Source organism: Populus trichocarpa, chromosome 1 (assembly GCF_000002775.5).
Source record: "Populus trichocarpa isolate Nisqually-1 chromosome 1, P.trichocarpa_v4.1, whole genome shotgun sequence".
In the NCBI taxonomy this organism is placed as follows: domain Eukaryota; kingdom Viridiplantae; phylum Streptophyta; class Magnoliopsida; order Malpighiales; family Salicaceae; genus Populus; species Populus trichocarpa.
This window is the reverse complement of record NC_037285.2, coordinates 15,371,882-15,399,201: the sequence shown is the minus strand read 5'-3', so window position 1 is coordinate 15,399,201 and position 27,320 is coordinate 15,371,882. Positions and strand designations below refer to the sequence as shown.

Genomic DNA, 27,320 nt, shown 5'->3' with positions numbered 1-27,320 from the left:
AGGGATTAGATTCCATTAACGAAGGGAAAGGAGAGGGAAGGAGTTGAACCGTAAATTCAACGTTTTAATCAAGTAAACCACAATCAACATTTATATATAAAAAAAACCTGAACTTGACAAATGAAAACGACCCGGTCGGACCAACCGACCACACGGCCCAAACTTTAATGCACTCAAAATCACAGGCAATCAACTCGTATATATTCTGTCACCTACATATATGGACAAATCGCAACCGCTCCTTCTTAATACACGTGTCCATAAGAGAGTGGTTAGATAATCGTGCCGGCCAGCTTCCTATATTAACCCACAAGTGCCAAAGTTGTTGAGTCACATAATTTAGAAGTGCCTCCCCTTTTCATTTCAACACGTTAAGTGCCCTCCTAGAATTCATCGTCGCGGATAGTAGCGTACAGAAAATGTCACCGGAAAATGGTTCAAACTTGCTGGAATCCGATGCGGCCAACGTGAGTTTCAAGGAGACAGAGTTGACCTTAGGGCTGCCTGGTGAGTCTCGTGGGCTAGCATTAATAGAGAAAACAAGTGGCAAGCGTGGGTTTTTGGAGACTGTTGATCTAAATCTTGGAAGGTCATCTAATGTTGATTCTGATCATAACAAATATTCTGGGGAGTCCGAAACGGATGTGCCAAACACGGCTAAGCCTCCGGCAGCAAAGTAAGATATAAAGATTATTCATTATTACATCTCTTCTTACAGTCATATTATAAAGTAAATCAGAGCTAATTCATTTTTGTCCCGTGGAATCAATAAAATCATGTAAATCCATTTTTTTTAGCTGCATATAATGATGGCCGTGTTTTTTTCCTTAATATTTTTGAATTCTTTCTCGATTGCACCTCATAAATCCCTGAAGTCACCGAACTATTTAGAGACAAATATATATATATGGTAAATAATTAAGAGTAATTAAGTCTTGAATTGATTATGGGTTGATTTAATTATAGAGCACAAGTGGTGGGGTGGCCACCGGTGAGGGCGTATAGGAAGAACGCAATGAAGAGCTGTAAATACGTAAAGGTGGCTGTAGATGGAGCTCCATATTTGAGAAAGGTTGACCTGGAGATGTACAACAGTTATCAGCAGCTCTTGAATGCCCTCCAGGACATGTTCTCTTGCTTCAGCTTCACCATCCGTATGTGCTCCATGAATTAATAATTAAGATTCAGTATTTTTTTTTTTTCATTTGCAAAGGGCATTTTAGTCATTTACTTTTTATTGAATTATTGTTGCAGGCAACTATTTGAATGAGAGGACAATTATGGAACAGGAAGTGAATAATGGAGTAGAGTATGTCCCTACTTATGAGGACAAGGATGGCGACTGGATGATGCTGGGGGATGTACCATGGAAGTAAGTTTCCCAAAGTGCCCTTGAAAATTCATAGCAATTTTTTAGAATAGTTTGCTTTTGGATTTTGAATATTTTTTTTATATATTTTTAAATTATTTTATTGTGTTAATATTAAAATATTTTTTAAAAATAAAAAGATATAATTTTAATATATTTTCTGATAAAAAAAAAAACTCTCAAACACCCTAAAATAACCGTAGATAATCAAGATTTTTTTTTAACAATCAATGCTTGAATTTCCATGTATTTATGTTTAACAATTTTTTTTATTAATATTATTCACAGAATGTTTGTTGAATCATGCAAGCGTCTACGGTTGATGAAAAGCTCAGAAGCAACTGGATTTGGTAATTTATGAATTTCCTTGTCTTTCTAGTTGCATCTATTAATTATTTTGTGCATTGAGAGTATACTTCATGATTTTGGAGCACGCGTGATCAACATGATTTATTTACTTTTTATTGATGAATAAAATCATAATTTATAATTGTTAAAAACTAAATCAAAATAATTTTTTTGACATAATAAGATCGCGTGATATATATATATATAAGTAAATAAATTATTGATGTAGAAAAACATTATTAATAATCGAAGCGAGATTAACCCATGTTTTGTCATAATCTTATAGTAAACCTGTAAAGTAATCCTTTCTTTTTATTATTGTTACAGCTCCAAGAACACCTTCAAAATGCTCAAGCTCGAGTTGATGATGAAGCCAGTTTTTATAAGAACATCCTTTGGAACCATGATATAATTGCTGTACAGAGGCTTTTTGTCTTCGTTTTTACCTTATACCATTAGGTTCTAGTTGGAGGTTTTCATTAGAAATAGAGAAATAAGAGAGACCAGCCAATACATGAATTGCATTATAGTCTTGGTGCATGAAATTGATGATGTGGACTCTCCCAATTTTCAATATTTTGATATACCTTTTCGTTGAATGCATATAATAATATAATATGGTGTTTTTTTAGATCAATTTGGATTCTTGCTACTGCTGTTGCTGTGTTTCTGGTTAATAAAATGAAAAATAATTTTTTTAAAAAATTGCCCATCAATTTATATGAAACCTTTGTATGATCTACTATTTTAAATATATTTTATTTTATGAGAGAAGCTTGATAATGATGACTTTTCCCTGCAAAAATATTTGAAAAAAAACATGAATTTTGTCTTATTTTTTAGGTTTGAATGATTTTGATTTTTTTGGATGATTTTGAGGTATTTGGAGATTAGTAGGTGGTATAGAAAGATTTATGGTTTTTATTAGGTGTTTTTGAGTGAAAATAAATTTTCAACTCAAAGAACTCTACCTCATAATTTTTTAACCATCACTATAGTGGTTGAATTCTAAGTTTGAACATAGCAAGGAACTAGTTTTTTTGCAATATATCACATGTTTCTTTATTTTTAAAAAATTAACGAGCCGACAATATGGCCATGCATGCAAGCCTAAGTGGCCTAGCCTTAAAAAAGCCTCGGTTGTGTGGGTCTAGATCAGGCATGCACTACAATTACTCCCCTCAAAACACACACACACACTAACTGAAATTGATTTAATATGTTAGCGTCAAAATATTTTGCTATACCTTTCGTTGAATACATATAATAATATAATATGATGTTTTTTAGATCAATTTGGATTCTTGTTACTGCTATTGCTGTTTCTGGTGAATAAAATGAAAAATAATTTTTAAAAAAATTGCCCATCAATTTATATGAAACCTTTGTATGATCTACTATTTTAAACATATTTTATTTGACGAGAGAAGCTTGATAATGATGACTTTTCCCTGTAAAAATATTTGAAAAAAGACATGAGTTTTGTCTGATTTTTTGGGTTTGAATGATTTTCGTTTTTTTGGATGATTTTGAGGTATTTGGAGGTTAGTAGGTGGTATAGAAAGATTTATGGTTTTTATTAGGTGTTTTTGAGTGAAAATAAATTTTCAACTCAAAGAACTCTACCTCATAATATTTTAACCATCACTATAGTGGTTGAATTCTAAGTTTGAACATAGCAAGGAACTAGTTTTTTTGTAATATATCACATGTTTCTTTATTTTTAAAAAATTAACGAGCCGACAATATGGCCATGCATGCAAGCCTAAGTGGCCTAGCCTTAAAAAAGCCTCGGTTGTGTGGGTCTAGATCAGGCATGCACTACAATTACCCCCCCTCAAAACACGCACACACTAACCGAAATTAATTTAATATGTTATCGTCAAAATATTTCTAAAAAACAAATGTCAACTTCAATTTAAAAGAAAAACAAAATATCATTTTTTTCCGGCCATTCAAGTTGCTTAACCTAAGCTCACATGCTTGAGTTTTTTTAAGACCTGGATACGCTGGGCACTCAAGTATGTGATGAATTGGCACATAACGGAGGCTTTTTTAATTCACCAAACTTGATACGCTGGGCACTCAAGTACGCTGGGCACTCAAGTATGTGATCAATTATATGGCCATGCTTGATACGCTGGGCACTCAAGTATGCTTGAGTTTTTTTAAAACCTTCAAAATTGAGTTTTTGATGGATTTTTTTGTTTTTTATTTCAATTATATCATTTAATATTGGAGTGATGGTCTTTATCTTTTATCATATAATTAAAATAAAAACTTTTATTGAACCTATTGGAATCCATAACCCAGGACACAAGTTTGGTGAATTAACCCAGATTAGCTAGAATTGATCCAATACATCATCGTCTCAATATTAAAAAAAATATTTCAGTTTCAATTTTTTTAAGTTAAACCCCTTTTTAATGATCGTCTATGTTACCTTTAAACTCGCATATCTAGTCTTTGTTTTATATGTCATTTTTTGTCCTTTGATTTTTATTTTTGTTTTTATTTTTGAACTCCCCCAAGTCGACTGGATCACTTTAAAGCAACTTCCATTTGATTTAATTAGAAACCCGGATTTGGCAAGAACTTGAGTTAGGAGTTTTAAAGTTTGATTTGTTGAACTAGATTTAATAATAATATCAAATAACTCCCCGCAACTTAGATATGTTTTTTTATTTTATGTTCAAGAAATTTTTAGTCCAACTCACGAGACATAATGCTTGAACTAAAGTAGTCTAATCTAAAAGACTAAAACTACCTCTTTTTTAATATGACATTCTATACATGTGAATTCTATTGAAAAACTACCCTTTCTCTTTCCGTTTCATGTTAGCTATTAATTGATCATTCAAAAAAAAATTATTTTCGATTGAAACAATTGATCCACATTTGAGTATTCTTGAATGCAATCGACCAAACTTAAGATATATAAGTTGTGAGTTAACTTTTTGGTATGAATATCAGGACCAAAAGGATCAATTTTATATTCAATTCGCATTCACATAATAGCTTAATTACTAGGTTATTTTTTTGTGCTACGCGGCATGTGGAACCAAAAGTTTTTTTTACGCAAAAATAATATCTAGATCATGAAAAACTATTTAGCATTATTATTAATTTCAATTTAATGTAACTTGTTGACACTAATAACAACAACTTTCATCTCTTAAAAGTGGTCAAACCAAACACCTTCTCTCTCTTCACCATTTAAAGTTGGCTTTCTCTCTCCTCTACTTCACCTATATAATGAAATGTTAAGAAAATTGATTTTTAAACCAAAATTGAAGTTACATAAACTATAAAGATCACGAATGAAGAAAAATGAAAGTTAGAGGATGAAGAATAACTTTTCCCCTGAATTTTAGATTGGTCATAAGTTTTCTCTTTATTTCACACTTTGATCCTTTATTGTTGAATTTTTATTTTCTTAACAAATTTTGATAAATTGGTCATAAAATTTGGCATCTAAAGCTAAAATAAAAAAGAAGAAGTTGAAGGCTAAAAAAATAATATCATTCACTAGTATAGTGAATTCCCTATGTGTTTTAGTTTTTGTTACTAGGTTACTTCTCACGCTATGCTCAAGTTAGACTAGAATCTTTTTTATTTAAAAAAATAATCGGTAAAAATATGGTTTGATATTTTTAAAAAAAATTAAAATTCCATCTTTTTTTAAAAAACACATTGAGAGAACTTGATATTGGATTGACTTGTATCAACTTGAGTTACCTCACCAAATATATAATATGAGTTATGAACCTCAATGATCACTAACTTTTTTTTATTTAATTTTATAATAAAAAATAAAAAATAATTTAAAATTAACCAAATATTAAAGAATAAATACAAATACACGGCTTGGTCTTGAGGTCAACTCAAAGACAGAATTGGAAGATTACGAACATACAAAGCGTCTTTTCCTGCTCCCTAAGATATATGATATCACTATCGAAATCCAAAAGGACTTTAAATTGGAGTAATCTGTGGATTCATCTACTACTGGTAACCACGAAATGAATGAATGCAGCTTCATAGGTTAAGCTCTACAAGACTACAAACAAAGCATAGTTTCACACCATACACTTGGAAAATGCCTGGTCAGTGATCACCCTCATTTCATTATCATGTTGTTTAGAAAGGATTTTTAAAGAAAGGCAATCGTGCACGCGTCTGCTTAGGTTTGGGTCTTTTAGCTACGAGGATAATCTTATAAGAAAAAAACCTGAAAAAATCATGAAATTAAAGGTTTAACAGTTTAATATCGAAGAATTAATTTAATTTTTTTTAAAAAAACCTAAAATAAATCAAAGTTAAATTAGACTAATTTTTTAAAATTATGATTTAAGTTATGAGATCAGATTATCTCATAAAAACAAATTCAAAAACAAAATTTCAACAAAATACCAATATTAAAAAACAAAATTAAAAAAAAACAAAAATAGATTAGGCGAGCGCGCCTAGACCTTAAGAAATCCCAGGCACATGGTCCTGGGGCAGGCATAGAATCCTTGAAAGTATTTAGTTTTTTTTTAAAGGATGGATGACATGTTACTCGTCTCTAAATTTTTTTAAAAAAAAAACTAGCGTGTCGCCTACTACTACCCAACCAAGAATTTGGTCACCATTATGGTGGTTGAAGAATTGAGGGGTGAGGTTTTTTGGGTTGAAAATTTGTTTTTCAATCTATCTTTATCTAAAAACACATAATTAAATACCATAAAAACCTTCAGAAACCACCTATCAACTTTAAAAAAACTCAAAATCACCAGAAAATAAAAATCAATCAATTCAAAAAAATGAAAATTAATGGATTCAAAAAACTCAATTTACTTTTTCAAGCATGTTTATAGAAAATAAATCAAATATTAAATAATAGAATTTTTTTTTAAAAAAAAGCAGACATGCATGCCTAATCCTCAAAGAATCCTAGGCACATGAGCCTAGGGCAGGCTTGCAGTCATGGACAATATTTTATTGTTCTCTTTTGAGCATGTCATTTGCTTCTTTTTTTTCAAAACAAGAAAAAGAAAAAGAAAAAGAAGAAATAATTGACGCATCGCCTACTACTACTATCCAGCCCAAAATCTGGCCACTACTTTGGCGGGGGGATTTGGGTTGAAAATTTATTTTTCAACCTATTTTTACCCAAAAACATGTAATAAACACCAAAAACAAAAATCAATTAATTAAAAAAAATCAAAATAGAACTCGATCTCCTTTTCCAAGCATGTTTATAGAAGAAAAAAATCACCACCATCGAATTCTCCTCGTCGAATAGAACATATTGACACTAAAAACGACAGGTTTCATCACTGAAAAGTGCAAAAACTGATGACTTTCTCTCTCGTAGCCTTTTTCAAACGACTTTCTCACTCTTCTCTCTAATTCAGGGATTAAAATATTAAGAAAATGAACTTTCAAACCAAAGTTGGAATTTAGAAAATATAGGGACTCTAGAGGAAGAAAAAGAAAAGTATGAGAGGGAAGAATAACTTTTCCCCTTAATTTTAGATTGTCCATGGTTTGTTTTTTAAACATTTTGATCTCCTTGTTTTGAATTTTGTTCATTCTTAAACAAATTAATTATCAAATTGGATATAAAAAACTTCAATCAAAAAATAAAAAACAAAAAGCCAAGGACTGAAAAAAAAAAAGTTTCTCAGATTGAGGGGGAATTAATCAGTGCCTGACAACCATTGGCATATCAACATTGACCCTGCGGGATAGAACATTAAACATTATCATGTGGAAGACAGCTCTTCTAAGAAGATGGACTAATATAGCTGGATTTTTTTGAGATTATTATTAGAAAAATATTGAAGAGGGGCCGTCCAAATTCGCAGTCCCTTCCAAATTCGCAGAATTGTGTGTTCTTCTTCATCCAATCATCAGCACATAAGAGATCAGCACTGTAGAAATGGATGCACCATCACAGCAAGAGATGTCATACTATGATCACGTTAAGAGACGCCACGAGGACAAAGGCTGCCTCTATGCCTTGTCAGTATATCCATCTTCTTTCGTTTTCTTTCTAGCACCTTTTTTTTTTCTTTTGTTCTCTTGACTGGTTCATATCCAGTGTACTGTTTGATTGGTTTTTTTGTCAGTATATCTTTACTTATTCATGGATTTTGATGATGATGCTGTTGTGCTTGTGATACAGCTTCTTCGCTCTATGTTGCTGCTGTTGCTGCAGTGAAACTTGTGACGGTAAAACTTGTGAGCTCTGTTGCCTCAGTGGTTGTGAGTGCTGTGTGCATCTGTGTGCAGTGTCGCTGCTGTGCTTAGATCACTAGTCCAAGAAATGGAAGTAGTATGAATTTTTTCCCCTGAATTTTAGATTGGCAATGGTTTTTTTTTTTTAACATTTTGATCTCCTTGTTTTGAATTTTGTTCGTTCTTAAACAAATTAATTATCAAATTAGATATAAAAAACTGCAATTAAAAAATAAAATGTCAAGGACTGAAAAAAAAAAAAAACTTTAGCTTTTGTTATAATAACTATTACTATAATTTGTCATTTTAATTACTTGTTAAGCAAATAGGGCAAGAATGAATGAAGAACCTCCCTTCAATTCATGTGAAATGGAGAGCAAGTGGAGCTTCTTCACCAAACGAGTTGGAAGCTCATTCTCATTCTAGTAAATCTTATATTTCTCATGTTGATCCTCCTCTGCAAAATTTAACTTTGAAATGCCTTGATCAGCCACTAATCTATCAAGCAGGCATAGTATAAGCTCTCTCTTTTTTAATAATTAATTGGAAAACATTTTTCCCTCTCTAAATGCTAATTTCTTATCCGTTAATTGGTATTCTAAAGTGATGCTCAACATTAAAAAGTCGGGGAATTAATCAGTGCCTGACAAGCGTTGGCATATTAACGTTGACATATAACTGCCTGCGGGCTAGAACATTAAACATTATCACGTGGAAGAAGGCTCTAAGGCTTTTTTTTGAGAAATTATTTTCTAAATTTTTCTGTGTTTGTTTGCCATTAAAAAAGTTGGTTAACGAAAAACACTTTTCAGTCGAAGAAAAATTTAACTTGGTTTCCATGAAAGTGTTTCCCTGAAAAATTTGGGCGGAAAATACTTTCTAGAAGTTGTGAAAAATTTAGAAATGTCATATTATTTGCTAATTATATCAAATTTGGTCATCAAACTTTTGATTGATATATATATATATATATTGTTTTGAATATTTATTTTTCAATTTCATCTTTTAAAATTTAATTTTTATATTAACTTTGGTCCTTATTTTTATAATTGTTATTTGTTTTTTCCTTATCATTTTTTTATTGAAATTTTTTATGTATCAAATTTGGTCCTCGTTCTTTTGATTGTTACTTATTTTATTTGAAATAATTTATGAAATGTTAATTATTATTATTTTAATTTCTTCATCTTTCATTTTTTTTTTAGATTTGATCTCTATTATTTTGATTATTATTTATTTTATTTGAGATAATTTATGAAAGTATATTTTTTTTCAATTTCACTCTCATTCAACTTTTTAATTTGTAAGATTTGTTCCTCATTATTTTAATAAACTTGAGAAAAATAAAACATTAATAAGTTATTTTCTATCTCATTTTCCATGATATAACCAAACACTGGAAAGTGTTTTCCAACTTATTTTTTTATTACACTGTCAAATATCAGAAAATAATTCACTTTTATGAAATTTGCTTTTCAAAAAAAAAAATTTCAAGAAATAAACAGGTCCAGTAAGATGGAATTCATTTCTCGGATATAGCAGTATTTTTTTGAGATTATTATTAGAAAAATATTGAAGAGGGCCCGTCCTAGCTACTCTCCAACAACTACCATAATAAGGTGGATAGGCAAGTCTCAGACCCTCTATGTTAATTACTGCCTATATGTATTTTGGAGTCCCTTCCAAATTCGCAGAATTGTGTGTTCTTCTTCATCCAATCCTCAGCACATAAGAGATCAGCACTGCAGAAATGGATGCACCGTCACAGCAAGAGATGTCATACTATGATCACGTTAAGAGACGCCACGAGAACAAAGGCTGCCTCTATGCCTTGTCAGTATATCCATCTTCTTTTGTTTTCTTTCTATCACCTTTTTTTTTCTTTTGTTCTCTTGACTGGTTCATATCCAGTGTACTGTTTGATTCGTTTTTTTGTCAGTATATCTTTACTTATTCATGGATTTTGATGATGACGATGCTGTTGTGCTTGTGATACAGCTTCTTCGCTCTATGTTGCTGCTGTTGCTGCAGTGAAACTTGTGAATGCTGTGTGAAGTGTTGCTGCTGTGCTTAGATCACCAGTCCAAGAAATGGAAGTAGTATGAAGATGAAAGTAATTCCATATTTTCCATGTTCCGTAATTTTCCAATTGTGTGAAGTCTCATCAGCTTGTTCGCTCTATGTTGCTGCCGTGAAACTTGTGAGTGCTGTGTGCAGGGTTGCTGCTGTGCTTAGATCACTAGTCCAGGAAATGGAAGTAGTGTGAAGATGAATGTAATTCCATATATTTTCCATGTTCCGTAATTTTCCAATTGTGTGAGTCTCATCAGCATGTAAAAAGTTGGTTCTTTTTCATGTTATTTCTTTGAAACATTAGCTTCGTGATCCATGTGAGATGTGTTCGATCACCAGTTAGGTCTGTTCGTTGATTGAAGTATGTGTTTTAGGGGATAAACTGCGGAGTTTTTTCTTATAATTCGTAAAACAGAGCGGAAATGGTGGCCAAAATTCGTTCCAAAATAAAATCTACCTCTTGAAATTGGGAGGGAGCAGTGCCAACCTGCCAATTGTTTGTTTGAAGTGAGATTACCACTTGTTCCATACAGATGAATGTTTTCACCAGGAGAAATAAAGATGTTACAACGACTGTTCACGTTTTACCCATTGCACTTGGTGAAGACGGAAAAGCTTCATTTGTAGACCTACCAGAAGCTTGATGACTAGGCAAATTCATGGGAAAAAAAGTGATTTCTTGCTGCCTTGAGCAAAGTAGGAATTCTTGGTGGGAACTGCGTGCCATCCGTGGCATATTCTGCCAATTCCATAGACACCATGATCTCAAGTCCAGACAATAACACGAGGCTTAACAAGATTTTCCATTCATTTGAGCAACCATGTTATGTTACATTGTACAATTAGATTACATTTATGCATTTACATATGAATGTTCCCCTTTAATGATACAGACAAATACAGACGCCCATGCAAAAAATTGCATGACACCACTTGAAGAAATCAAAATTGGCCCTTCAGATCAATCTTCGCTCTGAAATAGTCATCTAATTACCTAGGATAGGATTTCTTCCTTCATCAATTTCGATGAGGAGGAGATTCTCTGGATGTGAACCCCTGGGTCCTTCAGCATAAAGGGTGGGAAGGTAAGCCTTGTATGCTGGTAGGTAACGAGAAACGAAATCTTTGACCTGCAAATGAACACCATAAAAAGCTTCAGCATAGAACACGGACTTCACTTTAAAATCTGTCAAAATAGTTTATTATGTTAATGGAAATGAAGGCATACCTCTTCATCAGTCATCCCGGGGTTGCCTGCCTCCCTCATGGCAATCTCTGCCTGCAAAACCCCATGACATTAGTCAAAGATGCAGCTTATGAGATGAGTTCTTTGATGGCAGCGTGAAATCATGTTAGATTTAACAAGAAACCTGCAAACGCCATTGGTTGACACAACTAGGGTCCTGAATCTTGATGACTACCCATGCCTTAACGAACTTGTCCCATGCATCATAATAAGCTTCAAGATTCTTATTTACGATCTCTAGCTGTCTCAAAAAAATAATGTAAGCTTAAGCTACAATTAATGGTCAAATACCATAAGAAGAAAATGACCTGTATGAAGAGTATCCCGAGGCACTTGTAAATAAAATTAACCTGAGGATCAACTGCTTGGACGACTTCCACTGGAAGTGGTTTAAAACCAAGCATCCAACCTTCAAATAGAACCACCTACAGAATTATCCAAAGCACGTGAGAAAAGGATCATTTACAGATTTCCCGTCTTCAAAATAGAAATAAATAACGAACTGACCACTTTGGGTTCTGTCCCACCCCCACACCAAAATGCAATCTTACTTCTAAACCCAACTGCTGTTGTTAACTTGGATTCAAAGCTATTGTAATGATGAATATATTAACAACCAATTTGACATGGTCAGGGTGCTGTATGCTCTATGTTTTCTTTTTTGAGCCAGTGAAAATTCATGCCAACTCAAAAGCACCTATTTTGCCAGCTATAAATTCAAGATTTTCTTACTGTTAATGGTGCTTCAACCTCTGGCCATGTTGAAGGATCAGCTCTGTCACCTCTTCCACTGTATGCAGACTACAAAGAAGAAGAACCTATCATTAACAACTCTAGGCTCAATTAATCGAGAACAGAGCAAAACTAACACTACAGTAAACTTACTTTATCATATCGAGGCAGCTTCATGTTCATACCTGAACACTTGATATGGGTACCAAATCAAAATAAGATACCAAAGTGCAAAGAAGATAACTGAAGCAAACTCTTACCTGCTTTCTTCAGTTTGCTTAAAGCAGACAGTGTTTCAATTGAGAATGGAAGATCATGACTCCCAGCATTTCCTCGAAACTGGAAATAATCAAAATAAGAAAAGAAAAGAAAAGATAAAACAAGACAGAAACCAAATTGTTTGGTTTTCTGATGATTAAAAACATCTCATTAACTTCTTTTATTTGACAATTTTTTATAAAACATGTTGATTGCTACCTCTAGAAGCGCATTTCCTGGATTGGCTTCTCTTAGATTGGCCTGGAATTCATGAAAATTTGCGTCAGCAACTAAAACATGAAGATAAAGCAAGGAAATGCAAGGAAGTCCCTAAAATTTACCTGACCCTCTGCCGTTAAATAAAAATCATCTATGGATAATGTTGCGGACTTCCTGATAGGGGAAGGCAACAACTTTATTAAGAACTAACTGACAATTGAGAAATAATTTACAGCTATTACACATACTTGTATGATAGCATGTACCTGCCAGTTGTCTGGAAGAGATAACTAAGAGCAAAGACAAGTGTGGTCTTTCCACAACCTTGTGGAGCACTAAAACCAATCTGCACCAAACCAGATGTCAGCATCATGAGATGAAAAGAACTGCATAGCAACTAGCATTCTTTGCAGCATGACTGCATGGCTTAATAAATACCCTGCGGCCTTTCTTTCTGAAATATGCTAACGGAATGAGAGCTAGTGTAGGCACTTGCATCAGAATTGAAAACAGTTACAAGGAAATTACATGCGTACCACTAAAGGAGGTATATGTTCCGAGTCTTTGAACTGGGACACGTGCTTGGAAATCTTATCTTCACACCATACAAAGACCGGTATATAATAGTGATACAACCTTGCTTTCTGAGGAGCAGTAAGGTACAATTCATTAAGCTGAAACAATCGGCACAAGCGCGAGCCATGTGATAACCACTTGTCGATGGAGTCAGCAATCCTTTCTGAGGTCAAACCCAACTTGCTTATAAGAGGACCCGAGCAAATAAATTCGTAAAGGTCCTCCACGGGAGAGACTTGTGCAGGTGTTGAGGGAAACACCGAACACAATGGACCCTGCATCCTTTTATTGCTGGAAGTTGAGTTCTGATGCACGGAGCTGCCTTGAATCCAGGAATATCCACTGCCTGCACACAGCATTAGAAAGATCATCGTATTTTATGATATTCTTCATGCAAAACGTCAACAAAGAAAGAAAGCCCATCTGTCCAAACAGCTCTACAATCTGACCATTCAAATGCATAGACAGTTAGTAAGCCAACAGCATCACACACGACATGCAAAGAATTCATGTTGCATTTCCTTTCTCTTTTTTTCCTTGTGAGAATACTACATGGAAATGAAATCCTTGAAAGTTTTAAAGAGACAGGAGACAGAAAAGGGAGTGACACTATCTATATTGAAACCTTAACCTTGTAACATGCAAACTAGATTGGATCAGATATTGTAAATTTCCGCAAATATTGAGGTAAACAATCACTTCTTTCGACATCAATGACTTCCTCTCCTAAAATTTTAAACTGGGAATCATCTTTCATTTAATAAAATAAAAAAACTAATGACAAATCTTCTTCAGTTTCTAAGCTTTAATAAAAACTAAAATAAAAAATAAAAAACAGAAGCCCATTATCATAATAAAACGGTATTTAAAGTATTAAGTGCAAAAAAGAAAAGGAATGGAAGGTGGGAAATTAACCTGACTTGGAGAAGAAATGGGTATCCATTTCAGAGAGCTCTCTCTTTGAAGATGATTTTGATTTGGTTTGAGAAGAGACAAGAGAGAAGTGATAAACACGAGGGGTTGGGAATTTTTTATTACTGTAATAGTTATTAGAATAATAATAATAACAATAACAATAATTGTTAAAATAATTATTAGAATTAAAAAAGAAGAAGAGGAGGAAAGAAATGAGAAGGTAGCGCCTGCGCCGGCGGAAGTTGATAAAATATTGAAAACCGCCATTCTCTCTCTCTAAAAAGCTGCGGCTCAGATACCGTAGTCAATCTTTTAATTTTTAGGAGCACCGTTACAAAACCCATGCATCCTTTATTTTATCATTTATTTCTAATCCTGTAAGTTTTGTCATGGCGTGCACGGTGTTTAGTGCTCGGAACTAATCCTGTATGTGTTGTCATGGCGTTCACGGTGTTCAGTGCTCGGGTTTTCCTTCTCATCAATGTTTTTTTTTTTAAATGTATTGAGATAAATTATAAAATTTAAAAATTTAAAAATTATTATATAATATTATAATCACTAAAAAAAATTAATAATTTATAAAAATTTAAATAAAAAAATTAGTTTAATATAAAAAAGCTGGGTTGATTTTTTAAAAAACTTTTATTTCTATTTATTACTTTATTTAATGTTTAAGAAAGATGTTTTCAGTAAAAGGTTTTATTTTATTGAGCTAAAATCTAATCATTTTAAGGTTTAAGTTTTAATTGTTTATTTATTTTTATTTTATATCTTTTATATCTGGGGATATGTTTTACAGTATAATTTTATACCCTCAAATATTAAAGTCTATAACTAATTTCTGACATTTTATTTTGTTAATTCATTTAATTTTGTAACAGGGATATGCATTACATTGTAAAATTCATACCCAATATATTAATTAAACAAATTATTTTTTGTGGTATTTTTGAAATGTTGATCAAATCCTTATAAATAATCATAAATTAATTATAACACTCACTAATTGATTTTTTATATTTTTCAAAGTATGATGAAAATTCAATTTTTTTATTTTTTTATAAAATATACATGAAATATTTTTTAGAATTCAGTTATATGCACACAAATAAAAATAAATGTGTTTTTGTGTTTTTTAACTAAGGAATTGTTTTGATTTTTTTGTAATTTTCTGAAATTTTGAAGACAAACATGTATATTTAATATCAGGCCAGTATCTTACAGTATAAATTTACAGCCTAAAATTAAATGAAATGGTTGAGAAACATACGAGGGATTCATAAATAATTTTAAAATAGTACTTGAATTTTTTTCAGAATTCTTGAAAATTATTTGGGGTTTGTTCGGCAAAACACTAGAAAAAAGAAAAGAGAATACCGCTGGAAAATTGATAGGGCATGTTTGTAAAACATATTTTAAGGACCAAAAAAGGCATTTTTCTTCCTTTGTAAATTTTCATTGAACCAAACATAGCCTTAGGCAATAAAAGGGCTCAGCCCAGGCTCTTCCAAAGAAAAACGTATGGCCATCTCTTTTTAAACAAACAAAAAGCCTTGATCCAGGAAAAGAAAACGACCCAAAATCTTTTAAAGCTAAACCTAAACAAAAATTAAGCATGAGTTTGGCCACAATAGGATCAAAATGACTGATTCTGCAAACAAAAACTAAGATCCTCCATATCCTTTGGAAACAAACATTGCTATGCCCTTTTAGGATGCTAGTTTAATCAAGGCACATAAAAGAAAGAGTTATTTTTCAAACCCTTTTCATGTCAAGAGAACCTCCATACGAAACTAAAAGAAATCAAACCTTTTGCCTCCAAAGCTTTAACAACAAAAAAGGTCAGCGGGCCTGACAATATTCTTGGTTAGAGTAGATCCTAATTAATGCCCATGGATTGATCATAGGTCACGGTGCAACTGCTGAAGACTTTGTTGATGGAATTCTCGTCCACAACGCTGGTGCAGAAGAGAGGAGATCACGACAGCGAGCTAGAGGAGGAGAGTCAGTGCTGTGGAGATGAAGAGTTACTGGACACTGCATGGGGTTGGATTGAAACTGGCCCTCTGCTGGCAATGGGAACCTCTGCTGGACTGAAACTAATTATCCGCTTAGTAATGGCGTGATTCCACTAGACGTGCAGAGAAGGTAACACCGCTGGAAGGAGGAGCTGTCATGGCTGGTGCTAGTGCAAGGAGAAGCTGTTTACTGGAATGAAGACTCTGCTCACGTTTGAAGCTGCTGGAGTGGTTAAGGAGGTCACGGTGGTGCTGGGGAGAGGCTGGTGGTGGTGTTGAGGAGGAGTGCACAGGAGGCTGAAAAGTGCCCCGCCTCCCCTGGTTTAAGGTTTTTGAGCTATTTTATAGGCTTTGGATCCTATGAGATGGTTCGTCTTAAACCATTAATGTTTGGGGATAGATTCTGGACATTGATAGAAGCTAAGCTTGTCCTGCTTTGTAACCGGTAAATGATACAAGGCTGTTTTTATAGGTGGGGTAGCACTGGATACTGTTTTTGAAAGAGAATTTACAGTTATTTTTTGAGCAATCGGAGCTGTAATTTAACTTAAAAAGTGAAGTACAAGTAATTGAGTGTAAGTTAGCATAAAATAAGGGTGATTATTTTTAGTTCGGTTCAGTTTTTATAAAAAAATAATAAAATCAAAATTTTTTTAAAAAAACCGAAACCGGTTCAAACCGACCGGTTTCGGTTCGGTTTTTTTGGACAAAAACCGGTTCAAACCGGTTTGCTCGGTTTTTTCGATTTAGCTCGGTTTTTTCGATTTGGCTCGGTTTTTTTCCGGTTTGGCTCAGTTTTTTCTGGTTTTTTTTTTGGGTTGGGTTCGGTTTTTTTGATTTCAAGCTTATAAATCGAAACCGAACCAGTCAGGTTTTTTAAAATTTTAATCGGTTTAATCGGTTTTTTTCACGGTTCGGTTTTTTTAGTTATTTTTTTTCCATTTTTCTCAGTTTTTTCGGTTTTTCGGTTTTTTTCTTACCTCTACCATAAAATATGTGCGGTTTGCTGAAGAGATGAAGAAAAATTAGGGCTGAAAGGTTCTTGCACATTTTTTTCTTTTGTTTTAATGGGAAGAAAATAATGAATAATAAAATTATAGTATTTTTTAATTTGATTTTGAATCTTTTGTAATGGAACCCTAATCAACCCTCATCTTTTGAGTTCGTTGCAATTTCATCCTTAGCCTTTTTTAATTGAATCCTCAAATTGATGTATTTTTTACAAAGTGATCATTAGTCTTAAAATTCTTCAATTTGACTCTCAATTAATCTTTAATCTTTAAATTTCTTTCAATTGAACCCCTCATTGAATCAATTTAGCCTTTTCAAGTTTTAATTGTGTCCCTAATCTTTAATCTTCAAGATTCTTCGTGAATTCATCCGAGTTAGGCCTTTAAACTTAATTTTTCTTCAATTAAGTTTTTAAATAAGTCAATTAAACTCATCAAAGATTTAATTAAGTCCTTGAACTTAATTAATTCTTCTGGTTTTAGCCAAATTGACTTTCTAACTTACTTTTGCTTTTGATTAAGCCCTCGATTAAATCAATCAGGCTCTTCAAGAGTTCGATTAAGTCCCTGAACTTAAGTATTTTGTAAGTCTGCCCTAATATTCAATATCTTTCTTTAATTTGATCTCAAATTCTCATTGTTTTCTTCAATTAGACCCTCTATTTTTGTCATTGGGCTCCTAACCTTGGTCACTAAGTTCAATTTAGTCCTTCAACTTTTAATTAAGTCCCCCCTTATCCATTTTTCTTTTTCTTTTTTTGATAATTTTTGGGAACCCAAAATTGAGTTACAACAAGTGTTATCTTGTGAGATATTGAGATGCTATAAGTTTCAGCTATAATATCCAGTCTATCAAAAGAGTAAATTATGATAACAAACATCACACTTATAAACCTTTGAGTGTTAGTATAAAACTCTTGGTTTTCGTGGGTATTTTCACCAACAAAAAAAAATTGAAGAGGGCATATCTTCAAGTGATGTAAAAATCTTAGTGTGGATTCACCAAGTGGTCATTGTACTCTAAAACTTGAACAAGTTAAAGAATACAATACTCAAGTATGATTTGGTACTTGAGGTGTGAATGTAAGCTTGCCGAACCATGTTAAAAATGAGTTTGCAAATTTTCTCTCTTATCTTTTTATTTTAAGCACTTTAATTATATTGTTGATTATTGTGTTTATTTAAATTAAATTGTATTATTTGCTAATATTAGTGATACACTTAATCCACCTCCCACCTCCCTTTAAGGTGTTATAATTGCCTTAATTCTAGAATATCAACAAGTCCTTCCTGAAAATTGTTTCCTAATAAGTTGAAGAGCTGGAGATTACGAAATGAACTTATAGACTTTGAAACCTTTCCGGTGAAAAGATTATTTGCAAGAAAAAGACTTTCTATGTTGAGGAAATGCTTTAAGAAACTCAAAGATTTTTCAAGTTGAGGATGAGCTATGTTTTGTTGTAATGTAATGTAAATAATGGAGTGGAAGGGGTATTATTATCTTTTTGTTTATTTTCAAAATCTACTTTGATCAAAGTTGCAAAGTGTAATACTCAAAAACATAGTTTCAAAGTGAAGAAATGACCGAACCATAAGATGATCAGAGTAATTTACTCTAAAAAATATTTATCATGATATTTAGATTATTATTAAATTTTATTGTAGTTCTCAAATAATATTATAGGTCTTTAGGGGAATGTTAACAATTTATTTTTCAGTTATATTGTACCTAATATGCAAAAAAAACAAAATTAAAAATGATCATGAATAATCAACGAAAATTTTTATTTTTAAAATTTAATAGATTTTTAACATCATTTTATCACCTTTTTTTTTTACCTTCCATCACATACAAAATATTGAGAGATTATTTTAATATTTTCTGAAAACTTGCTTCTAAGATTATAATAGGTTTTTATTTAAAAAGCAATACATACAATTAAAAAAATGCTTTTGTTAAAATAATAAAGAAATGAATTAATAAGAAAATGAAGTTTAGATTGAATAATTACATTTTTCCTACTTATTTTAAATGGTTGAAAATTTGATAAACCTTTATTTTAATTGTCATCGCATTTTATTCATAAAACATGCTCTCTGTAAAAGAAATATAATGTTTTTAAGAAGACTAGGACTTTTTTATAATGATATTGTCGATTGCTTTATGGATAATTATGTATTGACCTAACATATATAATTTTTAAAATAATATTCTCATTAATATTTAATGAAAATAAAATATTTAATTTTTTATTTTACATAATATTTTGAAATTTTTTGTTCTCATTTTATTAAGATAGTTGCATATAGATGATCAATTCATGAATTTTTTAAGTAGAAACTTGCTTTCACTATCATAATGAAATTGTTTCTTAAAAAATAATTCTCCTTGTAAAAAAACTTATTTTCATCAAAAGTTCAAGAAAAATAGCTTTTATTGAAATGTACATTTTTTTCTTTTTATTTCAAATTGTTATAATTTCTTCGAACTTTATTTTTTTTATTGTTGTTACTTTTTATTCAATGAACTATGCTGCTAATAAAAATAATAGTTTTTGTTATAAAAAATACATGAATAAATAAAAATAATTTCGATGAAAAAATTACATTTCAATTTATAATTTTATTTGTTTTCTTTCACACAAATATTTATTTTTATAATTATTTAATTAAATAAAAAATAGATTCCATAAAGCAAGGTTAATTAACCCGGCCAAGGCCATGACCTAGGTCATGGGTTGGGTGGGTAAATCTAGTTTGACTCGGGTTAATCTAAAACGTCATTATTTTGTTTTTATAAAAATGTTAAATTGATATTTTTGAAAAAAAAAAATCAAACTAAGTTTTAGCCAGGTCTACTGATTGAAGGGTGTACGTGTCAAGCTGATTAGCCCACTTAAGTAATCTCTGACCTGGTTTACTTTGAAACTTAACTAGGTTTAGTGGCCGAGTCAATGGGTCATCATGTTGATACGTCAGGCTTAACTAGATTTAACATTGCTAAAAGGTTCCATGTGAGAATGTGTGAGGAACTATTAAATTATTTAGATTGACACTTTTATATATGCCCCTAAGTGATGTGGATTAGTCGACGAACATCAAGGACCCATTACACATTCCAAATAGGCCTATCACAAGGTACAAAGTGAATGCATTGAAAAAAGTATTGAATTGACTGGTTGTGCAAGTTTTGGCTAAGATTGAACTTAGAAATCATTTAGAGCATCAAAAGGAGGTCTTGGTACATTTAATCCATGTACAAGATGGACCAATCCACACTTATTTGGGTCATGAAGTTTCAACAACAAGGCTGCCAATTTTGTATCAATTTCAGCCATCTTTGTTTTATGATGTTTACATGTGTTTTGTGGATTCCTAGTTAGTTTTGAATTTCATATTATGTATAAGAACATTAATTATTTCATTTAAATATTAGGATTTATTATTTTTATTTTATTTTTCTTGTTAGGTGAGGGGAAAACATAACAAAAGAAACAAAGTAATTCAAGCTAACTTGGGAAACACATGTTGCTGCACAAAAGAGCATTAAATGCAACATCTTTTCCTTCCAAAAAAGAGATAAATACAAGGTTGAGATTAGAATCATATTCTAACTTGGAAACCAAAGGGGCGATAACTTTCCTTTTAGTTTCTAGGATTATTGGGCAGCATTGTTGTTACTCAATTTTGGGACCCCACGTGCTGGAGACGGTGTATACTTTTTTTGAACAGAGTGTAGGAGTTTAGCTCATATTTGCCAGAAGATTGACAAAAGCACAGAAAGAAATATTTTGTTTTTTGAAACCTTGTTTGAGCTGTTTTCTGCTCTTTTTATCCTTCCCCTTTACTACCAAAATCATCAGGTTTTATTAGGTTGATCAGGAGTCTTCATAATGCTAAATTCATTCTTTTTTATCTGGTCTTTAAGGTTGAATAAATCCCTCAGAATTTGCACTAAAAAATAGTTCTGCTGCTGTCGCAATTTTTTGGTTCCAACTTAGGCTCTGATTCTGACTCAGTTTCGTACGATATCTGACCATCCTAGGTATATCGTGTCACTCATTACATGTTGAAAAATTGACGTACACCTTTATTAGGTCCTAGGGATCATTTTTCTTAGAGCAGATTCTCAGTCAGATTTGGATGCTCAGTATTGTCAGATCAAGAACCTTTTGACCAACTAGATTACTGTCAGTTTCTGTTTTGTAAAAAGATTTTATCTCACTTCGACTCCTTCATCAAGGTTGTAGTCCTAGACGCGTAGATGAATTTGAGCTTTTGAATCACTTGATTTCGATATCAGAATCTCAAGATATTCCCATTTGAATATCTAACGTGAGGGCAGAAAATTCTGTCGCGGGAAGGATATAGCCCAAGTTCGCGGGAATGATTCGAAGGATTTTTTTTGGACCAAGGACTGAATCGAAAAGTGTTAAAATGAGGGATTGAATTGAAGAATGATATTGAAAGCTGGAAAGGGGGGTTGGATCATCATAAATGACAGGATTTTTACCACACCGAATAAGGAAAATAAGACCTTGCATGCACCCTTACCCATCTGATTTCTTTCCTTTTTTTTCCTCTGCAAATTTCCTGCTGGTTTCCATGTTTGTCTTGCTGATTGGAGAGCTTGAGACCACGTTTTTATTGACTCATTTCAAAGGGAGCAGCTGGCCCTATGGAAGGAAAGAAAAGAGCCACACCATCCTCTAACTAGGAAAGAAATCAGTGCTGATCACAAAATCAGAATCAAACATTCTGGTTTCCTATTTCTGCTCACCCAAGAATACACCCTAGAGTTAATGTAATATTTGTTTCCTAAGTAAAGCCCTGTATAGGCTATATAGAAGCCTCGGCTGCTGACCTAAGGAGAGGTGAAAAAACGCAGAAAGAAAGAGCATAAAAAGAGAAAAAAGGAGAGGAACGAAAGAAAAAAAAAGAAAGCAGAACGCCACTGTCAAAAGCAGAAAAAAACACAGAGGCAGGGGCGTGAACTCAACCAGCATAGCACGTTTTCATCGTCGTCTCCCTCATCATCTCCACAGAGAGCATCAGCAGAAGGAAAGAAAAGGAACAGAGAACCGGCGTGGCCATCGTTTTCAGTGTCCCCAGAAACAGTGACCACCGGCTGTGCGCAGAAGCTGCAGTACCGTTGTCTTCATCCATCTCAGTTACCAGAGAGGGAGAGAAAGAAAACACAGAAGACGGGACAAAGGAGGGAAAAAAAAAGGGAGAAAGCGCAGGAAAAACAAAAAACCATAAACCAGCAGGGACTGCCTTTCGGTCTTTGCTTTCATTTTTTGCATATAAAATCTGCAGAACAGGGAAAGAAGAAAGTGCAGAAAACCAGTAGAGAGAAAGAGGCACGAAGATTGCAGAGGTGAAACTCAGAAGAAGAACGCCAACAGAGAATAGGGGGAAAGAACTGAAGCAGACGGTAGCACTGATCGACTAGCCAGCAAGCCTTCAAACATCGCCGTTGTCCTTTCGTTCCCAGGTCTGTTCTCTTCACCTCCCGCACCATGCATTCTTTTTGCTTTGTGTTTGCACTGTTCAAGGGAATTTTAATTCACTTGAACAGTAACGTGGTCTCTTTGCATGCATTTTGCCTTGTTTCATTGAGAAGACTGCGCCCTTTTGTTTTTGTGTCCAGCCGGGTCATTTGCTTGGGCAAGTGACCCGGCCGGACATGCTGTTTATTTTTCTTTAAAAAAAAGAAAGAGAAAGAGATTTATTTTCTAGAATATTTATTTTAAAGTCTGATTTTTTTATGTTGTAAAAAATATATACCAATCTCGTATTTAGAATACCCGGTTTTCGACGCAACTGCGGCAAATATACATATATATCAAAATTTGTTTTCTTGTGTGTTGCATACGGCCAATACCCTAACATGTTTTGAATGCTTTTTTTTTATACAAAAAATATTGGAAGTTTTAAAAATGTGTTTTCGCATGGATTTCTTAAACACCAAAAGATTGTTTTCTTGCATTTCTGGATTTTACAACATGTTTGTAAAACTCCAAAGGGTATTGGCCAATATTCCAAAAAATACAAAAATCTTATTCTGGGGGGAATTCATCTATTATTCACCGCTAATGTTTGGATAAAGAAATCCTTAAAGGACGAATATCCAAAATATTATTGGGAATAATTTGTTATTATTCACTGTTAATATTTGGATAAAGAAACCCGGAGTGGTAAATATCCAAAATAATTTTCTAGGAATAATAAATCCGCACACATCCTTGAAAGAAGCCTTGATTATAATCGAGGACATTTCAATTTTTTACTCCACGGTTTACGAGCCGTGAGAGTATAAAACACTAAGGTAAAAATAGGCTTTTAAAATGCCCTAGATTTCTAAATTTTTGTCCCTCCTCCTTGCGATTTACGAGTCGCAAACTCTTGAAATACCAAGGGAAAAATGAGCTTTTAAAGCACATGGAATCTTCTTGGATTTCTATCTTAATAAATTTAGTTAGAATCAAACTTAGAAAAACTGATGGAATTAGAAAACACCAACACCATAGCAATTTTAAGACAAACCAAACACCAAGCAGCTTACCTTAGGTAGGGCGTACTAGGGGTGCTAATACCTTCCCTTTACGCAACCAGTCCCTTGCCTTAGAATCTCTGAAAGACCAGTTAGGGTTCCTAGTGACCATAATACTAGGTGGCGACTCCCTTTTACACAAAAAAACAAATAAACCGAAATCAATCGAGGGTCGCCGCGACGCCGCAACCCGCTCGCGAGGGTGCGACAAGCATCATAGGCTATAAATAAGTCTTATATTATACCCACAATGTTTTCTTTTCTTTTTCTCTTCTCACATAAGAACAAGACCTACTTATGAACTTTTTTTTATTTTTCCTTCTCACCACAAACCCTTCACCCCAACTTCCAATCCAATCATCTTGGCTCTTATCTCATTATATCTATCATTCCTTAATTCATTCTCGATATTTCATACCACTAAGACATTAATTAATTAATTTTACATCCATCTTAATAATTAAAACATCAAGGCACTTACATTAACTCCATAACAACCAACACTGGAATAAATATAATTATACATAAGTTAAGTCCATTTATATAGTTACTACTCAAATTGCAATGAAAAATATAATAATCATGTAAGACAATAGCGTTATTAAGTTTTAAACAATAAATACATTATATGACCTTAATTAATCAAAGATCATTGTTAGTTTTAATATGAGGATATTTAAATTACATTTCAAAATAGAATGTTCAAAATTACGATCTGAAAGTTTGATATTACAACTTGATAATCTATGATTTCTTAAATCTACAAAAAAAAAACTAATAATTACTCATAGTGAGCTTGTGACTGAATTGTAACAAAATCAACAATATTTATTAAGTCACAAGTTAATATCTCATTTATCACTTAAAAGAAATAATGAACTTTTTATCTAGACTATATTTAATTTGTTCTTTATAATTGTCGCATCTTCGCGGCGGAGCGGTGACCCTCGATTGATTTCGGGGTTTTTGTTTATTTGTGGATAAAGGGAGTCGCCACCAAGTATTATGGTCACTAGGAACCCTAACTGGTCTTTCAGAGATTCTAAGGCAAGGGACTGGTTGCGTAAAGGGAATGTATTAGCAGATCTAGTACGCCCGACCTAAAGTAAGTTGCTTGGTGTTTGGTTTGCTTTATAATTGCTATGGTGTTGGTGTTTTATAATTCCATCAGTTTTTCTAGGTTTGATTCAAACTAAATTTATTAAGATAGAAACCCAAGGAGATTTCATGTGCTTTAAAAGCTCATTTTCCCTTAGTATTTCAAGAGTTTACGACTCGTAAATCGCAAGGAGGAGGAACAAAAATTTAGTAATCTAGGGCGCTTTAAAAGCCTATTTTTGCCTTAGTGTTTTATACTCTCACGGCTCGTAAACCATGGAGTAAAAAAAATTGAAATGTCCTCGATTATAATCAAGGCTTCTTTCAAGGATGTGTGAGGACTTATTATCCCTAGAAAATTATTTTGGATATTTACCACTTAAGGTTTCTTTATGCAAATATTAACAATGGATAATAACAAGTTATTCTCAATAATATTTTGAATATTCATCCCTTTAGAATTTCTTTATCCAAACATTAACGGTGAATAATAGATGAATTCCCCCCAAAATAAGATTTTTTATTTTTTTAGAATATTAGCCAATACCTTTTGGAGTTTTACAAACATGTTGTAAAATCTAGAAATGCAAGAAAATAATTTTTGTTGTGTTTAAGAAATCCATGCGAAAACACATTTTCGAAACTTCCAATATATTTTTTTATATATAAAAAAAAGTTCAAAACATGTTAGAGTATTGGTTGTATGCATGAAAACATTTTTTTGATATATATGTATATTTGTCATATTACGTCGAAAACCGGGCATTCTAAATTCAAGATTGGTATATATTTTTTTTACAACATAAAAAATTCAAACTTTAAAATAAATATGCCAGAAAATAAATATCTTTCTCTTTCTTTTATTGTTTTTCAAAAAAAAAAAAAGTAAGTCCGGCCAGGTCACTTGCCCAAGCAAGTGACCCGGCTGGACACAAAAGGGTGCAGTTTAAAGTTTAAGGAAAGCTGGTGAGTACTGTTCAAGTGAATTAATTCACTTGAACAATACAATAACAAAGGAAAATGCCATAAGAAAGACCTCGTTATTGTTCGAGTGAATTATAATTCACTTGAACAGTGCAAACACAAAGAAAAAATGCATGCAAAGGGTGAAGAGAAACAGACCTGGAGACGAAGAAGCTGCAGCAACGTTGAAAGTGTGATGGTTGCTCGGTCTGTGTTTGTCTGTTTCAACCTTCTTCCTTCTGTTCTGTATTTGCGTCTGTTTTTTGCTTTTTCTTTCCTCTGCATCTTCGTCACTTTCTCTATTGGTTCCTGCACTTTCTTCTCCCCTGTTCTCTCTTGCATTTTTTGTCTTTCTTTTTCTGTTTTTCTGCCTGCTCTTTCTTTCTCTTTTCTGTCCTGCTTCCCTTCTTCTTCTTTTTTTGTTTTTCTCTCTTTTTAGGTCAGCAGAGGCAGCGTATATATAGTCTATACACAACTATTATTAGAAAAGATTCAATGCATTAATCTAGGATGCAAATCCCAGCTGATTTGTAGCCAAATAATTAAAATGAGGAAACTACAATATTGTCATTGATTATGTGTTGATTCTAGTGATTTCTTTCCAACATTAACACATCATCCCAGCCATCTATGTTAGGGATAAAATCCCAGCCATTAGATGATGGTGAGGTTCTTCTCTTTATGGCATTTTGCAGCTGTCAAAAGCTATTGTTTCCTATGAATTATAGCTGCACAAAAAACGTGATTTTCCTTATTCGGTGTGGTAGAAATCCTGTCATTTATGATGATCAAGCCCCGTCTCCAGCTTCCAATATCCTTCTTCAATTAAATCCCTCATTTTAGCACTTTTCAATTCAGTCCTTGGTCCAGAAAAAATCCCTCGAATCAGGCCCGCGAACTTGGGCGAAAATCCTTTTCGTGGCAGGAATCCCTGCTTTCACACTAGATATTCAAACGGGAATATCTTGAGCTTCTGATATTGAAATGAAGCGATTCAAAAGCCCAAATTCATCTATGTGTCCCGGACTACAACTTTGATGAAGGATTCAAAGTGAGATAAATTTGTTTTGAATAACATAATTGCAACCAAACTAGGCTGGAAACCTTCTCGCAGCAGGATTCTATGTTATCACGCTAGATTTCAAATAGGAATATCTTGAGCTTCTGATATCGAAATCAAGCAAATTCAAAAGCTCAAATTCATCTACGTGTCCCGAACTACAAATTTGATGAAAGATTCAAAGTGAGATAAAATCGTTTTAGATAACAGAATCTGGCAAGGATCTGGTTGGTCAAAAAGGTTTTCTTGATCTGACAATGCTAAGCATCCAAATCTGACTAAGAGTCTGCCCTAAGAACAGTGACCCCTAGAACCCAATAAAGGTGTAGGTTAATTTTTCAACATGTCATGAGTGACATAATATAGCTAGGATGGTCAGATATCGTACGAAACCAAGTCAGAATCAGAGCCTAAGTTGGAACAAAAAATTACGACAGCAGCAGAACCAGTTTTTTTTAGTGCAAATTTTGAGGCATTTATCCAACCTTAAAGACCAGATAAAGAAGGAACGAATTTAGCATTATGAAGACTCCTGATCAATCTAAGAAAACCTGATGATTTTGGCAGCAAAGGGGAAGGATAAAGAGAGCAGAAAACAGCTCAAACAGGGTTTCGAAAAAAATATTTTTTTCTCTGCTTTTGTCAATCTTCCAG

The 27,320-nt window shown here is 33.0% G+C and overlaps 2 protein-coding genes and 2 long non-coding RNA genes across 6 annotated transcripts; 3 read left to right on the top strand and 1 right to left on the bottom strand.

Moving 5' to 3' along the window:
* The first annotated feature begins 308 nt into the window (after positions 1 to 308).
* Positions 309 to 2,354, top strand: LOC7490981 (auxin-responsive protein IAA1). The gene is made up of 5 exons (XM_002299589.3): positions 309 to 676; positions 967 to 1,154; positions 1,255 to 1,372; positions 1,658 to 1,719; positions 2,045 to 2,354. The coding sequence occupies exons 1-5, from the start codon at positions 420 to 422 to the stop codon at positions 2,080 to 2,082; spliced, it is 663 nt and encodes a 220-aa protein (XP_002299625.1). The 5' UTR covers positions 309 to 419; the 3' UTR covers positions 2,083 to 2,354.
* A 4,532-nt stretch (positions 2,355 to 6,886) lies between these two features.
* Positions 6,887 to 8,206, top strand: LOC127904923 (uncharacterized). Its single transcript, XR_008058354.1, has 2 exons — positions 6,887 to 7,726; positions 7,890 to 8,206. It is a non-coding gene; the product is annotated as an uncharacterized LOC127904923 (long non-coding RNA).
* Positions 8,207 to 9,044: 838 nt separating this feature from the next.
* Positions 9,045 to 10,331, top strand: LOC112327492 (uncharacterized). The gene is made up of 2 exons (XR_002981763.2): positions 9,045 to 9,775; positions 9,941 to 10,331. It is a non-coding gene; the product is annotated as an uncharacterized LOC112327492 (long non-coding RNA).
* Positions 10,332 to 10,805: 474 nt separating this feature from the next.
* LOC7490980 (D-glycerate 3-kinase, chloroplastic) lies at positions 10,806 to 14,373 on the bottom strand. Of its 3 annotated transcripts, none has more exons than XM_052450095.1 (12): positions 13,962 to 14,373; positions 13,007 to 13,490; positions 12,737 to 12,816; positions 12,593 to 12,644; positions 12,471 to 12,512; positions 12,254 to 12,332; positions 12,147 to 12,178; positions 11,994 to 12,062; positions 11,570 to 11,686; positions 11,386 to 11,502; positions 11,244 to 11,294; positions 10,806 to 11,145 (listed from the first exon to the last, which is right to left on the bottom strand). In XM_052450095.1, the coding sequence occupies exons 2-12, from the start codon at positions 13,415 to 13,417 to the stop codon at positions 11,002 to 11,004; spliced, it is 1,194 nt and encodes a 397-aa protein (XP_052306055.1). In that variant the 5' UTR covers positions 13,418 to 13,490; positions 13,962 to 14,373; the 3' UTR covers positions 10,806 to 11,001. The 3 variants fall into 3 exon arrangements, with proteins under 3 accessions (XP_052306055.1, XP_052306054.1, XP_002298133.2); XM_052450094.1 differs by having other exon boundaries at positions 13,007 to 13,392; positions 13,962 to 14,369; XM_002298097.4 differs by having other exon boundaries at positions 11,612 to 11,686; positions 13,007 to 13,392; positions 13,962 to 14,356.
* Positions 14,374 to 27,320: the final 12,947 nt, after the last annotated feature.